Genomic DNA, 18,559 nt, shown 5'->3' on the forward strand with positions numbered 1-18,559 from the left:
TTGTCTTGAGTATAGGGAAGCAGACTAGTTTGATTCTCCATTGCTGCCCATTTACTTAGTCTTAAGAACATCAGTAAGCGGTATTGGGAATCCATCTTGCTTCCTAGCTGCATAACACCATCCTAGATTTGGTGCTTAGTTAAACTACAAAGTGACAAAATAAATATTACATAAACATATGGCAGTATCCCATTTCCATATATAGTTGACAATCTGTTGACAATCTAGAGCCCAAGAGACTCTAATAAACATGTACATACAATCTGTTTTGTAGATATAAAGCCTGACTGAAGCATTGTTTCTCCCTTCTTTCCTACTTCAAAAATTGCATATGTTGTGTATAGGCATTGCAACTGTGAGACATTCACATATAAAACCTCTTGTATGCATTCTGTATGCATAGATGCAAATTCAGATATATATGAAATAAAGCCATTTTTAAATGAAGGAAAAAAGTAAATAGATTCTCAAATGTTTTTTGTTGCTAAACAATGAAGGTGCTGTTCCTTCTGAACCAACATGTGCAAAGATCTTCTGCTTACCTCCTTGGCAATAGTAGTGATGAAAGCGGGTGGTCTGGCCGTGGCAATGAGGGAGAGAGCGTGTCGTGCAGAGCGGGCGGAGTCCGCTGCTGGACTCAGAGGCAGCCCCATTTTGATGCTAATCAGAGATCAGACAAAGAAGGAAGGGTAGGGGGAGGAAGAAAAGAAGCATTAGAAATATAGACTGAAAAGATTAGACACAGCTTATAATGTCAGTTCAAGGTCAACGGGAGCACTCAAACAGTTAGAATATAATGGACTTCCAACAATGAGCAGTGATTAGAAGTCAGGGTGTTCTAGCAACTAATACAAAATCAAATAATTAACCGTGAAGATTGAAAACAGTATGTGCATCTGTCCAAAGTGTTAAAAAGGCCTTGTTAACAAATTATCTAGCTGTAGTACTGAATACATATCAAGAACCAAGATCAACACAAATATATACTGCCATGCAAACACACACACACACACACATTTTATATCTCAGCTAAAGTTTAAGACATAATATGTACATAACCCTGCCACTGTTACTATTCCAGTTAACCAACTACATTTTTGGGATAGCTGACACTGGAAATACTGATTTCAATATGGGCACACTGTGTTAAGTCATCTTTAAGTATAGTTATTCTAAAAAAAGGGTGCCCTTCATAGCAAATCCAGTCCTTAGATCTGATATCACTTATAGTGCATTGCCAGGACGAATAAAATCATAAGACAGAATAACTGCTTATTTCTCACATATCCAATTACTTTTCTCTTACATATTAGGAATCAGGAAGCAGAAAATGTGCTATTCTGATCAAATTCAAACACTTCAGATAGTAACTGATCAGAACTGTTATTCTATTGGCTGTGCAGTCTTTAGCACTGCATTTGACCATGTGAATGACTTCATGCAGGTCCTTCTAAGTGGGTGCAACAGCTTGGGGAGCCAAATTTCTAGAAGCTGTTGATGTCCTCCCAAAAGCACACTTGCAGCTTAAAGCTAGGCAGGGTAAGCATAAACAGCATTAAAAATAAAAATGTCAAAAATTGATGGTTATAAGGTACCTTGAAAATTATAGTAAGTGATTCTTTCCAGCATTCAGGTGATGACCACAATTAGACAGCTTCTAGTTTATTTCCAGTTAAAAAATCTACGTGGATATATGCTTCAAAGTAGTATTTGGCTATATAATTATTAGAAGATATTGTACAATTAACTAAGATTTGGGAATATAGGAGTACAATATATGCATAGACGTGTATTTCCTCCTTCCATTACATCCACTGATTTCCTCCTCAATGTCCTGTAGTGATATCCATATTGAGGAAATGACAGTTTGGTCTAAATAAGGAACAAGGGAAGGAGGCAGAATGTGCATGACTTCAACAAAAGCATCATCAAACCTTGACCCCAACCATGAGAGGCTATTCTGTATGGGACCAAATTTCTGCCAACTTCCCATTCCATCTGTAGCTCCCTATGGCATATCCGACACCATTCCTGAGGTTTCATTGACACATAGGAACAGTAGTTGGGAGGAGGGGGCAAGCTACAGATTGTGGTAGAGAAGAAAGGGCAAGAAAGCCACCATTCCTTGACAGCAGTGCTCTTGTAGTTATTAGGATGTGAGTCAAGCTATGCAAAGGGAGAACTCACATTTACTCATTAAAGGTGTAAGCAATCTTCTTCTACTTGCACAGAAGCCAGAGTGAGAGCACACTCCTAAACACATACATAAAGACTCTAGTTCTCCCTACATTGGGATCACTGACCTGAGTGTAGGTGTAAACCCACCCTCCCAGTCTCCAGTGAGTTTGATTAAGATACTCTTTTTCTTTTACTATTTGCTTTTTCAAAGAATGGTCTGTTCCCCTCCACACCGGAGGCCTGAGAGTTGATCAGCTGAGCAGGAGGAGGAACAGCCGCAATGCACACATATCATGAGTTAGGGTCACATCTGAACTATGGATTATCCACTAGGGACTTTCAGTGCCAATTAGCATAATCCAGCATATAATGATTGTTAGAGAACTCTGATCCTGGGAACATTATCTGTTGGTGGAAGGAACCTCATATGTGAGTCATATTTTTTTTAAAAAGATTGAACTAAGACTTAAGAAAAGGGAAACATAAATTTGAGTGAAGGATTTTTCACGAATGAGAATAATAGATGTTGTTTCTTTTTTCCTTGGATTTTTCAGAATTTCAGATGATCATCGCTGACTTATTTGTGAGTAATACCTACAGGTAGTCCTCATTTACTGACCATTCATTCAGCGACTGTTCAAAGTTATGATGGCCCTGAATAAGGAGACTTACGACTGGTCCTCAAAGTTGTGGCCATTGCAGTGTCCCTGCAGTTATGTGATTGTGATTCAGGTGCTTGGCAGTTGGCGTGCATTTATGATGATCACAGTGTCCCGCTGTCATGTGACTGCCACATGCAACCTTCACAGCGGCTTTCGACAAGCAAAGTCAATGGGGAAGCCAGCAAAAAGTTGCAAGTCAGTCACATGACGTCGCACTTAACGGCCTGTGGTGATTTGCTTCATGACCACAGCTGGAACTGACAAACTGCCATCATAAGTTGGGCGCATTCACATTTTTCACTTTATAGCCATGCTGCTTAGTGATGGAGCTGCTGGTCCCAATTGCAGTTGACAAGTGAGGGCTACCTATATTTGGTTTTACAAAGTTTACTGTCAACAAAATGTGCAAAGCATCAGTTTGTCCAATCAGTTAACAGTTTAAATAGGACTGGTAACTATTAAACATAAAGCATCTGTCTTTTAACTGGTTCACTGCTGTTTTGTATAAACAGTTGATTTTTAATGGATTAATTGATTTTAATTATTTATGGGGTATTTTTAATTGTTTATGGGTTTTTGATTTTAACTGTAAGCTGCCTAGAGTTACCCGTTGGGGGAGATGGGCGGCATACAAATTTAATAATTAAATAAACAAACAAACAAATAAATAAACATGCATGTTACAAAAACTTTAAAATACTAATCTTTCTGAGGCAGTAAAGTATCAAACAAATGGCAAACTGAATTAAAAATGCCACTTATTGTTTTAAGGGAAAGACATATTTCATGTTTTAAAACTGTGTACAACCAGAATCAAAATGATCTCAAAACTTTCAGCATACTGATTATAATTTGGCCTTGTAAATTTATCAATTTAAATTTTACTGAATCCATTAATTATTATTCCCAATAAGAGACACAGTATAACTTTTAATGTCTAAAGCTGCACGCAATTTTTAAATTTCCTTTCAAAATCTGAGTCTATCTGAATCTTTCTTCATCATTTTCCTCCATCAATATGATGAGCTTTGTAATGTTTTATAAGGACAAACTTTGAGGGGCAGAGTAGAGGTGGGTGGATGTTGGGCAGAAACACCAGAAAGAAGCAAATAATTTAAAATACAGTTTCCTTAATATATTTCTCTCATGTTTTATGACTTTCAGAACTAAAAAATATCAGAATGTGTTTTTTTTTTTCTATCCTCCCCCTTCCTGATGGGAAGGCATGGATTTTTCTGAAAGCAACAGGCTCCTTATTAATTCATTAATGACACTCTCTAGTGTTAGTATGTGGCCAGAGATTAGCCCCCTCCTGTAGCTGAGCCAGCTGGTCTATCAGAGCAAGAACTGCGCATGAAGGAGCAGGCACACTGCACTGAGACCGAGGGCCAAATTAGAAGCAGATGCAAAGCTAATATGAACAAGGGGGTGCTGAGTTGGTCCCTACAGTTGTATTTTTGTTGAGGGATTTTACTCCTCTCCATGGTCAATACAAAGAGGGCCTTCCACACGCTCAAGATTTCTGTTATGCAAGAAACCTGCTGATGGTAAAGTAATAAATATCACTGTAGCTTGTATGTATGGATTCGGGGAATGATCATGGAGACAATAGTAGAGCATCTGCTGTGCTTAGAGAGAACTCAGTGCTGTCAAAGGGATCAGAGAGCAGCTGAGAAAGAAAAAAAGCAAAAAACAAAAAGCAAAACCAAACCAAACCCCAAACCAGAAGAATCAGAAGAGAGGACTGTGGGCTGGAGGTGCAAATAAATTGACCTGGGACAGGACAGTTTTCTTACATTCACACGATATCACTGTTATATTGTGTTACCAACTGGGACAGTTACTCCCAACTGTCAACTACACTGGAGAATACATCACTGTAGTTACTTCTGCTATTTACAGGATAACATGATAGCAAAAATTACATGATGACATTATTAAATAAGTGATATGATGTAAAATATGTAATCTGCATCATGATGCCATCATGCAATAACATAAAGGAACACGGATGTTTTGTCTGTTCAGTTCAAAGTCTGGTAAATTAAGGTTTCAGTGTGAGTCTATTTTCAGTTATATGAATGTTATTTTCCAAAATATTCTGTAGCAATCCCAAATATACTATCTGAATGCAATATTTATTGATAAGGGAGGGTTCAGATATTCTTAGGAATTTTCACCTTTATTTTTTATAATTTTATTTTGCTAAACTAAGTAAGAAAACAAAGACATAAGTATAATCATCCTAATAATATGGAGGGAGAAACAAAGGCCCTGGAAAAAGAGATTATAAACAGAATGACTTCTTTGGTCACATTCCCTTCCATTCAAATGTTGGCAAAATCCTCACATCAACCATCTGTTGTTCCAAATCATGTGTAGATTTCACCTTCAAATTTTGTATTATAATTCTTTTAGCTAATCCCCATGACCAAAAACACCAGTTTTTAATATCTTGATAGATTCCAAATACTAGAGATATAGCCAAGAAGCAATTGATCTAGGGTCATATTAATAACCCTTTCAGCCCCAAAATATAACAATAATAAGGCAAGACCACACCATCTGAATCTGATGTTTCAATTCTTGAGTTGCATGTTGATCAGCAAGGAGCTAATAAACTAACTTATTAAGTAAGGTGCCTAATATACATGAATTAAAATGTTCTGTTGTATTCACTTCATTTTAAGATCAGAGGAAGCTAATCCTATGTAGCTTAAAATGACCCTCCACTGGTTTACCATGATAGTACATTCAGGATTTTTTACTTGTTACTGCATGAAATCCCCTCTTTTGCCCCAGAATAATGGAGAAACTCCTGGCAACTTTAAAGAAGTTGACCGTATTATAGTTACAGAACCTTTAGAGTCAGTGGCTTTCATCAAGAGGTCGAATTCACAGGTCAGCTGAATCTTAAAAAAAAGAAGGTAGCCAGCTGCATTTATACTGCTATCCTTTAAAAACTGTGAAAGAGAGACACCAGGAAAGATGGTAAACAAAAGCAAAAGAGAACAGTTTGTTTGCTATTGTAAAAAAGAAAAAGAAATTAAAAAGAATTTGGCAAATTGTCAGTTACTGAGTTCTGGGGAATCATTCATGCCTTTTCATTTGTCAGTTACAAATTCCTAAAATGTAATTTAAGATGATAGAGATGCACTAGGGGACTTTTTTTCCTCTGTGGCCCTCCTCAGCATGATCTGGCCCATTTTCAAACCTAATCTTTCTTTGCTGATTTCTCCTCCCATACCAAATTTGATCCTATTCTATTCATTTTTTGGTGAATTAACCTGCTGATGGACAGAAAAATTGGACCGAGTATCAGCCACATTTAATTAATTTCCAATATTCCATTAAGTAGGAATGAATAACAATGGAGGGCAAGGATGCAGAGAATGGCTTCTGAATTTTATTCCACTTCTTTACCAGTAGCGTACATGTACTCTGTTCTATAACAAAGTAACACCTCACATTTATGTTTGCGTGCATGTGTATTTCTGCTCTCTCCTTGTGTATTTAGCTGAACATATGTGCTGGGAAGCATGAGAGAAGCGTAACCTGATCAGGAGGGAAGAAAGCCGAGAATGGATGAATCAACAGCACTGTGAACCACTACCCAACTGGCTATTCCTTAGGTATGTACCAGGGGAGTTTTTCTATGATATTTCTCACCATTGCCCCGGCTGAATCTAGTCCATTGCTCTTCTTTTCATTAGCTTCTCCTACCACACCAAATTCTGTTCAGGTTTTGGATAGGGTTATCCTGCTGAAAGTCGTGAGCCTCTTTATATTTGGTTGGGTTGGAAAGAATAAAAAGGCGCCAGTGAACCTGGTAAACAGGAAGAGAAGTGTCTGCAAGCATATTGGTCACCAGAGGTACCAAGTTGCCTAATGCCTCTTTAAAATATAGTCATTTCTCTTGGGAGGGAGGGAGGGTGGGAGGGAGGGAGGGAGAAAATATATACCAACTCTTGAATTATGTCCAGAATTCTCAAATGGAGGGCTCATTATAAATAGAAAAAAAAATTAAAAGTGCTCCACCATTAGGTCACTGAAGTTTCTGCTCATTATGAGAAAAATCATGGATTTTCCTCATCATCCCTTAATTCCCATTTGAAAATACTACAGCTTGACTTAGACCCAAATGATTGATTTTTCTCTGCTTAGGAAATCACAGAATCATAACTACTAGAATTCTGAGTTTCCTAAATCCAGGCTTCTGGGTTTCATCTCATATTCAGATATGTATATTTTGTACATTTCCATATTATCAGAATCTTGCAGATTCCTTGTTATAATTGGTTATTTTAGCTTGAAAATGGAAATGTTCTTGCTTCCACCCAGCTCTCTTGAAAGGAACAAGAGCAACACAGAAATAGTATTGACAAATTCCTTAGGTCAATCAAATATTTAAATGAATATATAAATATATGTTGCTGCTTAATTACACAATGGTGCATTAGACAAACTGTGCCCGAGTAATATGAATTAAACTGCAGCTTATAACTGAAAGGAGGGAAATTACGGGTAAGAAAGATTTTTATAATCTCTCAGAGCACAGAATCAAAGCTTAATTAATGCTAGAAAAATACAGTGCTCTTAATTCTCCTGTACAATTAACTCAACACATTTCCCATAATCTAACCTTTCTGGGGAGAAGGTAGGGGTGGGGTGGAGGTGAGAATGGACAGGATGGCAAGGAGAAAGAACTGCCAAACTGCAGAAGGAGAAATTCAAAGCTCTCTGCACACTACAGCTTAGCAATGTATTTTATTCAACACATGCGCGCGCGTGCACACACACATACACACAGATGGACACACCAAACACACAAAAAGATAAACACTGCATGTGTTTTCCTTTGTCAATAAATGTGAAGTGATTTTTTTTTCCCTCCCCCTCGGAACCACACGCTCGACATAAAAGCTCCTTTATAAACCATGCTTAACATCACAGACAGAAGTGAGGCAGCTGTGCGCTGTTATTGTGTGCACGGTAAATCAGGCACAAAAAAGGGGCAACTCAGCAGGGCACCGGGAGGGTAAGATGGACACTTAACCCCCTGTACACTTTGTTGCTCCATTTCTTTCCCTCTTAAGTCAATCTGCAGTCAGTACAGTACCTGTCACGGATGTAACAGGCCATTTTCAATCTAAATCTTGTTATGGATTAATAAGCAAACACTTTCTCGCTTATTATGCAATTTATCATGATGAAAATTGCATTGGTCTCCTCAAGGCTACATGCTGATACATTCATTTATTCAGCAGTTCTGTATACAGAGAGCAATACTAATCTTTATGACAGCTAGAGGTATACTAGGGAGCCTAAAATAGCATCTTGAAAAATACTTTTTCTTTATGGAAGCTCTATTCAAAACAGACACCCACATGCATGCAAGTCTAGCTCTTCCCTAAGGAGACAAGAATATTTTACCTTGAGTATTTCAGCTTGGTAATAACAACACACACTTATTTCCTGTTTCACTGAAACCAGAAATTAAACACTGGTAGATGCCTTGCAATTTATCCCTGCCTGGTGTCAGCATCCTTTGAGGATTTCAAACAATGACCAGGTTCATTTATGGAACGTACTGAGAATGTTTAACAACAAGAACAACAACAATGCAAGAATAATGCACTACAAAGCAACACCACTGCTGAACTGGAGAAAATAATCTGCTTTCAATGTTTTTGGAATGGCATATATGTCATAATATAAAGTGGGTAATTTAATAAAAGGATTACATCTAGGAATCAAAATTTAAAACCTGTAATTTCATTTGAATTCATGTAAGCTCAAATTCACATAAATTAACATTTATTTTTTTGCCTAGTCACCAATTTTTTTTAATGTATTGAGACTCTAGATGAAAAAGGAAAACGTATGTTGCGACTATGAGTCTTTCAGAAAAACAATTGGAAAACTTTGATTTGCGCTCAATTAATAGAGACTTAACAGCTATCTTAGAAACTTTAAAAATCTGATAGGAAAAAAGCATATCAAATGGGTCGGATGGAAAAATGACTGAAGATATATTATCAAATCCTTTTTTTAATTATAACAAACCTATATTACTTTACATGATGGATCATCATCATCATCATCTTCATCATCATCAAACAAGCTTTGGAATATGATTTTTAAGCAAGCATTGCACAGATCAAAAACATAATTCTTGCTCCAGAGATGATGTTCTAGTCTCTTTTTTTTTCTGAATAAGTAATATCAAATGATAACACTCTATGAGATACAGGATATAATCTTCAATTTTACATTATGTCACTCAAAATGTTTATAATGACCTTAATGATTTCTACTTTTACAATTCTTCTAAATTGTTTTTAACATTGCATTTTAATGCATTATTTCCTTTTTGTAAGCGATTCTGAGTACACACTAAAAAAAAAGCAGGGTAGAAATTTTAAATATAATTAATATTAATGAGCAGCATCATTGTACCATATGCTAAAATAATTCAGCAAAGGGACAAAGAATTAAAGGAGACAAGCTACATATGTTGTCTGCATTAGCAAAGACTAGTTGGACAGGAAAACTCTTAGAGAAAGCTCAACATTGAATAACAGGTCTTGAATACATTTTTGGAAGACAATGGGAAAAACACAATAGGAAATTACAGTTATCTGGAGTTTTAAAACATTTTCTGAGATTTTAGAACAGATTGAAGAAATTTGGTAACAATCAAAATTTTGTTCTATTAGACACAAAGATCTAAAGATGTGGCACACCTTAGCTGTGCATGATTGGAAGAGGTAAAACCCAGCATATGACTTTAATTGATTAGTCCACCCTACCATAGAGGGAAATATAAATTTTAAAATACAAAATACATTTTGATATTATATTTTATTATGTTTTTATCTAGTATAATAACAATTGTCTAAGAATTTCATGTTTTATTAGGCAAGAATTAAGCATTCAGATGATTTAAGTTACAGAGAACACTAATTTTAATGGCTTACATAACCATCAGCAGGAAAAGGATTTTTCATAGCTTGGAGAATGTGAGCAGAAGGACAATTATTAATTCTTCCATCCTCCAAAAAGCAGGCAGATATTTAAGTAATGATACAATTTTTGCACAGTTAGGCTAAAAACGTCTGGGGGACTGCTTGGATCACCTAATCACTGTGATAACTGCCCAATATTTTTATATCTTTGTCTATGAGAAACAATTATTTTCACTGGAAAAGAGAAAAAAATCTTTTTTGTTTGTTTTGATTTTATAGTTTTATTGATTATTTTTTTTCTCAAGAATTTATCATTTTTTAGATTTGCCTGTTTATCTTCATGTTCACATATTTCCATGCAACACATCTTAAGAGATGATACTGAAACTGTTTATATACATGGTCCAGGATAATTTTTAGTACCTTTTAAAAATTCTATGCTTGGGTTCTAGAATTAGACATATTACTTATTTAAATATTTTTTGCATTAAGTATATGTTAAATGCAAAAAGAAGTTGTCTTGGTATGTTTTTACAATATAGGTAGTCCTCGTTTAGCAACCACAATTGGAACCAGCAACTCTGTCGTTAAGCAAAGCAGTCGCCAAGTGAAACCATGACTGGGCTTATGATCTTACTTCAGCTTTCCGTTGCTTTACAGACCTGTGAAGGTCGTAAATGTGAGGACTGGTCATAAAGTTACTTTTTCATCACTGCTGTAACAATGGACGGTTGCTAAATGAGGCAGTCGCTAAACAAGGACTACCTGTAGTAAGAAAACATGCTCACATGGACACATGCAATTATGCTAGTACTGTTGAAAAATTACAACCGTAAACATGTGAATTTCTTGAAATATTACTGCAAACAGATCTTTCTCCCTATCATAATTTTTCTGCATTAAAAAAAATCAAAATCTTGCTATAAGTTTTTTTTTAAAAATCAGAATTTGTAATGGCATCTACCTTTAGCTTACACAAGAAGATTGTTACACCATGTTAACAGTTTTGTAAACCATATGAAATTTGAATGTCTGGTTTTTCATAATGGTTTATGATTACAGTATATCCACTGTGCTATCACAGTAATAAATTAGAGTATGATCGGTTATGGCCCTTTTCACATGTCCAATATACTCTCCCTGTGTATATAAAATGGGATGTGTTTAACTTTCCTGCGCACTGTACATAGATGGACCTTGTTATCCACAGGCTTGTTATTCCTTGTTTCAGATATCTCAAGTTGATAAACAAAGACCAAGTTGATATACCTGTATTGGTTTTCTTATATTCATGGCTTTGTCTCTACATGCACAGGATGGCGGAATTGCTTTTCCAGCATGTTTTTAAGGATTACAATCAAATTATCTCTGCTATCTTCCTATATTTGCTTCTCGTTGCTTGTTTGTAGTGGATCTTGTTAGTTGTGACAGCTGGCCTTCTTTGGAGTGACTAGCCTGGCTGGTTATAGAGGGAGCTGTTCTGCTTAAGTCCCATGGTTTACACTGCATTCTCTGCTCTGCAGAAATTGCCACGAACAATTAGCAGGCAACACCAGCATCCAGCTGCATAATCTCAGAGATGCCTCCCACAAGACTGTCAAAGTACCGCATAGAGAGGAGAAGCTAGCATGAGCCATGTGGTATGACCAGGGTGACGTCCTCCATCACCAACTGAATAAATTGCCCCCCCAAAAAACCCGGGTGCCACAAGGAAGGTACATGGAACCTCACAACTAGTGTGATCCAGTGAGGTCCACCACAAACAAGTAAGAAGGAATACTAAAAATAGTAAAATAGTAAAGGTTATCTGTATACAATCTGCCTTTATGGAAGGAAGAGAAAGGAAGGTCTTGTGGGAGGATCTGGACAACCATAGGCCCCAGAATCTAACCCACCCCACTCCCAACTCAATTATCTGTGGTTTTGTTATCTGCTGGAATATAAATATATAAAACTGCCCATTAAAATGTGAAAATAATAGTTCTTTTAAGAATTTCGACAAAGCTTGCAACTGAAGTTTCTCTGCAAGAGATCAGGAACTCTCTGAACTTTTTGAAAGCTAGGATATCAAGATTTCATTAAGCAAATTTTTAAATTATATTTTCCATACAGATGTAGTCTAGAAAAATGTTCCTCTTCCCCCCCCCCCCAATAATCACAGGATTCTCATGGGTTACAATAAAAACCAGTAACACAATATCAATCTATGGTAGATAAGATAATATATATAATATTATAATATTATAATATTATATATTATATTTATTTATATAATAATTATATATTTATTTATATAATAATTTATATAATAATAATTATATATATTTATATATATATATTATTATATATTATAAAATAATTATATATAATAATGATAAGAGGTCCTAAAACTCACCAATATGAAATACAAAATATTTGATACAAAAACAAGCAACCATACATCAGCATCTTCTCACTTACCATAGGCCCTCCAGAACAGCTTGATCTTTCCAGAATGCCAACAATCTGGAAGCTAATCTGATATGAACTGGGAGGCTGTTCCATAGTACAGGCACAGCCATGTAAAATAATAGTGGTGTGCTTCAGCCCCTTCATACTGCAGTATGGGGACTATTAAGAAATTTCTCACAGGACAAATGAATTGAGTCAATTCTGGCTGCAGAGATAGTTCTGAAAGTAGCTTGGCACCAAGCCATATGGGGCTTTGTAGGTTAAAATGAACACTTCAAATTATACCCAGAAGCAGATGAGAAGCCAGTGGAGGGTCTGAAGCACTGGTGAAATGTGCTCATCGAAATGACAGCCCATCAAAAACTGGACCATTGCAAACTTGATCCAAATGTCTCCATCAAAAACAAGAGAGACCCATCATATAAAACATCTCTACTTCCTAATCAAATAAGGGATGAACACTTACTTTGCAAGCTGCTTTTCAGCATCAGCACAGAGTTCCAAGAGGCCCATCAGCACAGCAGACACATCCATATAAGGCTCCCAGACTGTAAACCCTCTTCCTATGAGATCAATGGCAGTTCTTCTGATGGTGCTATGAGGAGGAAGCTTGGGACTGGGAGGCTGCAGCAGAAGATAGGTCAAAGCTTTGCCTGCCATACAAGATATGTTAGAAAGACAGAGTTAGGAAAACAAGGTCTAGCATGGGGTATTATGATTTGGGCAGATTTGAAGCTTATGGGGTTTACTTGTTAAGAGTTCTCCTACCCACTTTGCTAACTGGTGGCTCAGATAAGAATGGAGTCAGATATTTAAAAAAAAAAAAAAGGAAAGCAATTCCTTATTATACTCCACGAACCATGTGATGGGATAAGCTATATGTACAGATATTTGCATTATGAGAGATAAGGGATTCTAATTTACAGCATACTATGGCCTGTACAAAACTCTGCTCCAGCTTTTCCCAACCCAGAGCCCTTAGGTTATGTGGAATTAAACATCACATAATCCATGATTTTAGGATTAGTGTCCAAGGCATCTAGAAATATCAAATTGGGAAACAAAACCATAATTAGTCTTCATTTAAGAAGTGGGAAATAGAAGGATTGAGATAAATGGTAAGCAGAAGGCCAATTATGAGATTTCTTTTAACCTGACCTTTACTTGCTGTATGGAAATTGCTGGGAGTCAGACAGTTTTACTTACCTACTGCAAATAGCTCAAAAAGTTATCAACAAATCTGACCACTTCTGATTTAAAAATTATTTTTCTATGATTGGAAAATCTTTAGAGCAAATAATGAATAAAAATCTCAGGAGACTTTAAACAAGGGTGCTCTTATAGATATTGCTGTTCAATTTTAGGTTAAAAGAATTAAGGTAGGCACAACCAATCCATTCTCCATCTCTAAACCCATTCCCTTTCTCTGTTAATTTATCAAAAAAAAATAACTTGAGGAAGGCAAAAATGGGAACTTTTGGATTAGTGGGCACATTTCTTTTACTCCCCCCCCCCTTTTATTGTTTCATGATGTTTGATTTTATATAACTGTTGTAAACTGCCTAGGATTGTGGTTTTAAGATGGCTAGCCATATAAATCTTTTAAATAAAATAAAATAAAAATTTGAAATTTAATAGCATGTGATTTGTCTAGACATTAATGGCTGTCATGTAAATGTGGGAAGTTACCAACTGGTAACTCCAAAATGAGGTGACAAACTGGTAAGAATGGTCCCTACCACACCCTCCTACCTCCCCACTCTTTTTACCCTCCAAGGTTATTTTAGATAGATATACTTTTATTTATGCGGTGCATTCTGGTAAATAGATTACAACGGATTATTGTGTCACAACATGCCAGCTTCCCATTTATTCATTTTTTCAAAAATTAAAGCAGCAATGTTTAAAGAGGCAGACGAGGTAGCTATTGTGGCAGGGACCACACATATCCCATGGATACCTTCCTATACCCGAAATGCTCCAGAAATTAAACGACTGCATAAAAACTATAATACATTTTCGCTCCAAAATTTTATTTCAAATAAACTATTATCAGATATCATCCCCATTACCACCTGTCAACAGGGTGTAACTAGAAAACACACATGAAAACTCCTGATTATAACTATTCAACACATTTCGAACTTCCCAGCAGGAAAGGATCCCAAATTGATTTACAAAAGATCAACAAATCACTCAGATGCTGAAGGAAGAAATTAAAAAGTACTTTAGCACTAGTGGGTTGCAAAGTTCTAACATTGTTCTGTCTGAACGAAAAGTATTACCATCTTGCAAGGGAATAGATCAGAAAAACGAGAAGAAAAACGGTGTGCCATTGTGTTCCCCCTTGGCTCTGCTGCAGCCTGCTGGAATGGTGGCTGCTGTTGCTGGACAGAGTAATGGAAATGATTTCACGGTTGTCCGTTCTCTTTAGATACCCTGATTCCTTATTTTCATAGAGCATGTGCTATACTAGGAGGGACAGCAGGCCGAGAAGACTACAGTATGCATACATTGTTCTTTGACAAAAAGAAACCATTCTTGTTGTCCATTCTGAAGCAGCAATATAAAAAGCATACCAATTATGAACACGGGGTTTATAAAAAGTCCTTCCATAGCCTAGCCATGCTGCTTATTATACCACTGACTGGTAATCTATAATTAATATAGATTAAACATTTAGGAGAACATTCTTGTACATCATACGTTTTTGGACCTCGTTTTAGAAGTAGGGTACAAGAACACATTTAAGAGCATAAACGATGGCATGTGTCTTCTTTATGGCACAGTTCAGATGCTTCTTTACTTCCTGCAATTGCCCCTAAAGTGCCTGAGGCTTTTAGCATATTAGCAAAATGGAATTATACAGAAACATTAGTATATAGGTTAGTATCATTTTGAGTTTCCGAAACTGTTAGAATGGCGGGATATAATAGTCATCATCATCATGGGCGTCCTTCCCCCTCAGCCAATATGTGGTTTAAACAAGCAAGCAAGCCAGCAAACCAAGGCATCTTTCAGATATGCAAATTTCAGCTCCCATGATGAAAGTTCTGGGAGTTGAAATTTGCATATCTGAAAGATATGAAATCTTCCTGAAAGATTTGAAAGATATCTGAAAGATGAAATCAAACTCCCTGCAATTTAAAGGATTGTTCCCCATCCCTCTCTCTCCTACTGCTCCCCCCCAACCCCATAGGACAGAAATAAAAGGTAGATTACAATCCAATGCAAAATATTTTGCAAAATTTCTCCAACGTGAGTGTCCCACCCACAGTATTAAACTAAGCCACAGCCCAAGTCCAATCTCAAATTTGGACCCCAGAAGCACCTCTCTCTTTGGAATAGTTTAATCCCGGAGACAAGGATAGCCTTGTACTTATTAATATTCTGGAGGGTTGTGGAGACCTAGCTATGTAGAGGAAATGGAAGACTGACTATTGTTACAAAATAATAGCCTTCATGGAAACAAATGGATTTGTTAATTTGGAGTTACACCATCCTTTTTATAAATTGCTCAGTGTCAGCAATCTGGGATGGCACTGAAGTCTGTGTAATAAGCAAATAACCAACCAAACAAGATTTGGTCCGGTCTGCAGTAATTCCTTCCATAAGTTCTATTCCCCCTTCCTTGTTTGTGTGCAGGAACTATCAAAGATTACTGGGATCTAACTTCTTATCACTTGATTTTTCAAAGGTTTCCCTCCCCAACCATCAGAAAGACAAGGTTTTTTTCAGAGAAGTGGCAAAGAAATGTTGGAAAAACTGAATTAATGATGAGATGATCCAACTTAATGAAACTGACTCACCTATCACTAGGGTTTGGGTGGATCTTTGATCTACAAACATTTCTTGCATTCTTAAACAACATTCTTCTGAGTAAAGCTTTCATAAAAATATTTGATCTAGTGGCCACATTCATTTATGGATCCAGAAAAGGTCACAGGTATCTTAAAACCAACCAACATGGGTGAGATGAATTTATTTATTTATTTTTTATTTATTTATATTTCAAATTTAGACACTGCCCATCTCACGAGGAAATGACACAAGGAATTTAGACTGCCATAATGATAAACTGAAACACACACATGTTCAAATCCTGATTCATGTATTCACAGTGTTCTTAGGGACCACTGTACAGAAGAAAGCAAAATAATAGCAACCATAGTGCAGTAGGAAAATCTACTCTTAAGAGAACATCACATCATACTGAGGATAGGAGAGGTCCAGCCCAGGTCATTTTACTGGCCTGCCCAAGTCAAGATGGATAATAATGGAAGTAGATAAAATCTTCATCACCACTACCATCACAAATACTGCTCCCATCCCTGAAAATGAAAATACAACAACTTAAATAATTAATAATTTATTTGCTGCCCTTACATGACACCCAAGAACTGCGGTCTGAGCCAGCCAATGGTAAGACTCAGAGGGGTTAGTGTGCTGATAAGCAGGAAAGAGCAAGTAGAAACTTGCAGAATACTAGGGGACACTTGATGCTCACCAAGAACTTTAGAATCATAACATCTTATAGAAGCATCGTAAGGATTTTCTATTTAGATCAGCCTTTGCAGACATGCTTGCAGCTGTAACTGGAGGTGATTTTTAAGAATTTGGTTATGTTTTAATTCAACCCTTTATTCTTTCCCTTTCCTGTCTTACTGTATCCTATCCTAGGTTTTACAACCTCTAATTTTTAACTGCTTCTGCCTTGTCCAGTTTTGCTGGAGACATCTACTGAGTCCTTTCATTCTCAGACAGACAGCATGGTCATCCCAGCTTGGGTGTTTCCACTGAGGCTTTATGGATGCCAATTGTTTTTGCTCCACATCTCTATGAAAAAGTAGGATGTGTAAAGCACTTTTCACATGTGTGGTTCTCTACAGATAACAAAATGAAGCTCACATTTTCATTTACTACACCAGAGTTAACAGCTACATTCAGTCAGGAGAAGTGACTGGGAATCTTCCAATCCATACTGTGCTACTTCATTGGCTCTCAGCCTGTTAAATGCAAAATTAATTTGGTCTACTCTTTCACATCTCTTCCTTCTGCCTCCCTCTTTTTAAACACAAGGGCAACCTCTATATAACACAAAGCCTCTGTCATATTCATTTCCATCCCCAAATTACGCATACTGAAATTGTGATAATGAATCTTGTAATGGATTATTTTCATTTCCAAATGAAGCACATTGAAATAATGAACTGCAGCAATCATCCATTAGTAAAATGTGAATGTTGGGCTAAACAAGTAACTTTCCTGGATAAATGTAATTGATCATTACTGTGATTCTATTATACAGTAAGCTTTTTAAAATATCATTCATTTAGCTACTTATTGCTGTGGTTGAGACAAAGTATTGATTTTTATGTTTTTTCCCCCTCTCTTACAGGCAGTTCTCAAAGCTCAGCTTCTTATTTTTGTTTATTGAACAAACTGCCTGCCATATTTAGCAGCTGAGAGGGAGCTGGCCAATCAGGGATATCTGCCCCAATTTAACCTATTGGAAACCTGGCTACTTTTCAAAAAACAGCAACTGCCCCTTCGAATCCCATACTAAGCATGAGTTTTAATTTATGAAACACTTATCTCCCCAACCAGCTACGGCTACTACTATTTAAGTAAAGGACCCTGGCCTTGGAACGTATTAACAAACACCAACTGCGTACAGGCACTCTAAATATTTCTCTTGTCAACATTTATCTTGTTTAAACTGAGCTGGGGAAAAAAGGTGAACTCAACAAAAGTCACTCTGCTGCCCACTTCTCAGTCTGGACATCTTTGTTTAAGCTTTGACTTGGCTTAAATGAATGAATTAATATTGACAAAAACATCAACTAAGCTAATGAGTTGTTAGTTAAGGCAATAAACATGTCACATTAGAGTCAGCGCAGTGAAGAGGTAATTAGCCCTAGAAAAGCTCCGTTGCGATCCTTTGCTCTTAACCTTTGAGTCCATTATCTAGTGCAAGATGAGCAGCGTCTATGCTAATACGACTCCACCAATACACATCAGCCTTGGTACAGTAGCCAAGGACTGCATTAGCAAGGATGCGCAGGGCCTGGCGCCTTCATATTTACCCAGTGTCTATTAACAAGTTTACATAATAGCTCAACAGATTGCAGTGGGCTACGGACGCCGGCAGATTTGGAAAAGAGAAAAGAGCGGCAGAGAACGACAAGGGAACTATTTCTGCATGTACTCTCTCTGACAAGGGAAGGGTGAACAGATGAATGGGAATTTTGGAGAGATTCACTGCCATTCTGATTGGAGAAAGAGTCAGACTTTCTATGT

The 18,559-nt window shown here is 36.8% G+C and overlaps 1 protein-coding gene across 2 annotated transcripts in view; it reads right to left on the minus strand.

The window, feature by feature from the left end:
• The window catches only part of WDR7 (WD repeat domain 7), a 232,722-nt gene that overhangs the window by 51,288 nt on the left and 162,875 nt on the right, over positions 1–18,559 (minus strand). For both annotated transcript variants that reach the window (XM_088152672.1, XM_088152671.1), the window contains 2 exons: positions 12,726–12,912; positions 543–660 (listed from right to left, as the gene is read on the minus strand). In XM_088152672.1, the coding sequence (XP_088008798.1) occupies positions 543–660; positions 12,726–12,912 (305 nt within the window). The remainder of the gene's footprint in view (positions 1–542; positions 661–12,725; positions 12,913–18,559) is intronic.

This window comes from Python bivittatus, unplaced genomic scaffold (assembly GCF_059951505.1).
Source record: "Python bivittatus isolate LINGU-HERP-01145 unplaced genomic scaffold, Pbiv_v1 ctg000570_np1212, whole genome shotgun sequence".
Taxonomy (NCBI): Eukaryota; Metazoa; Chordata; class Lepidosauria; order Squamata; family Pythonidae; genus Python; species Python bivittatus.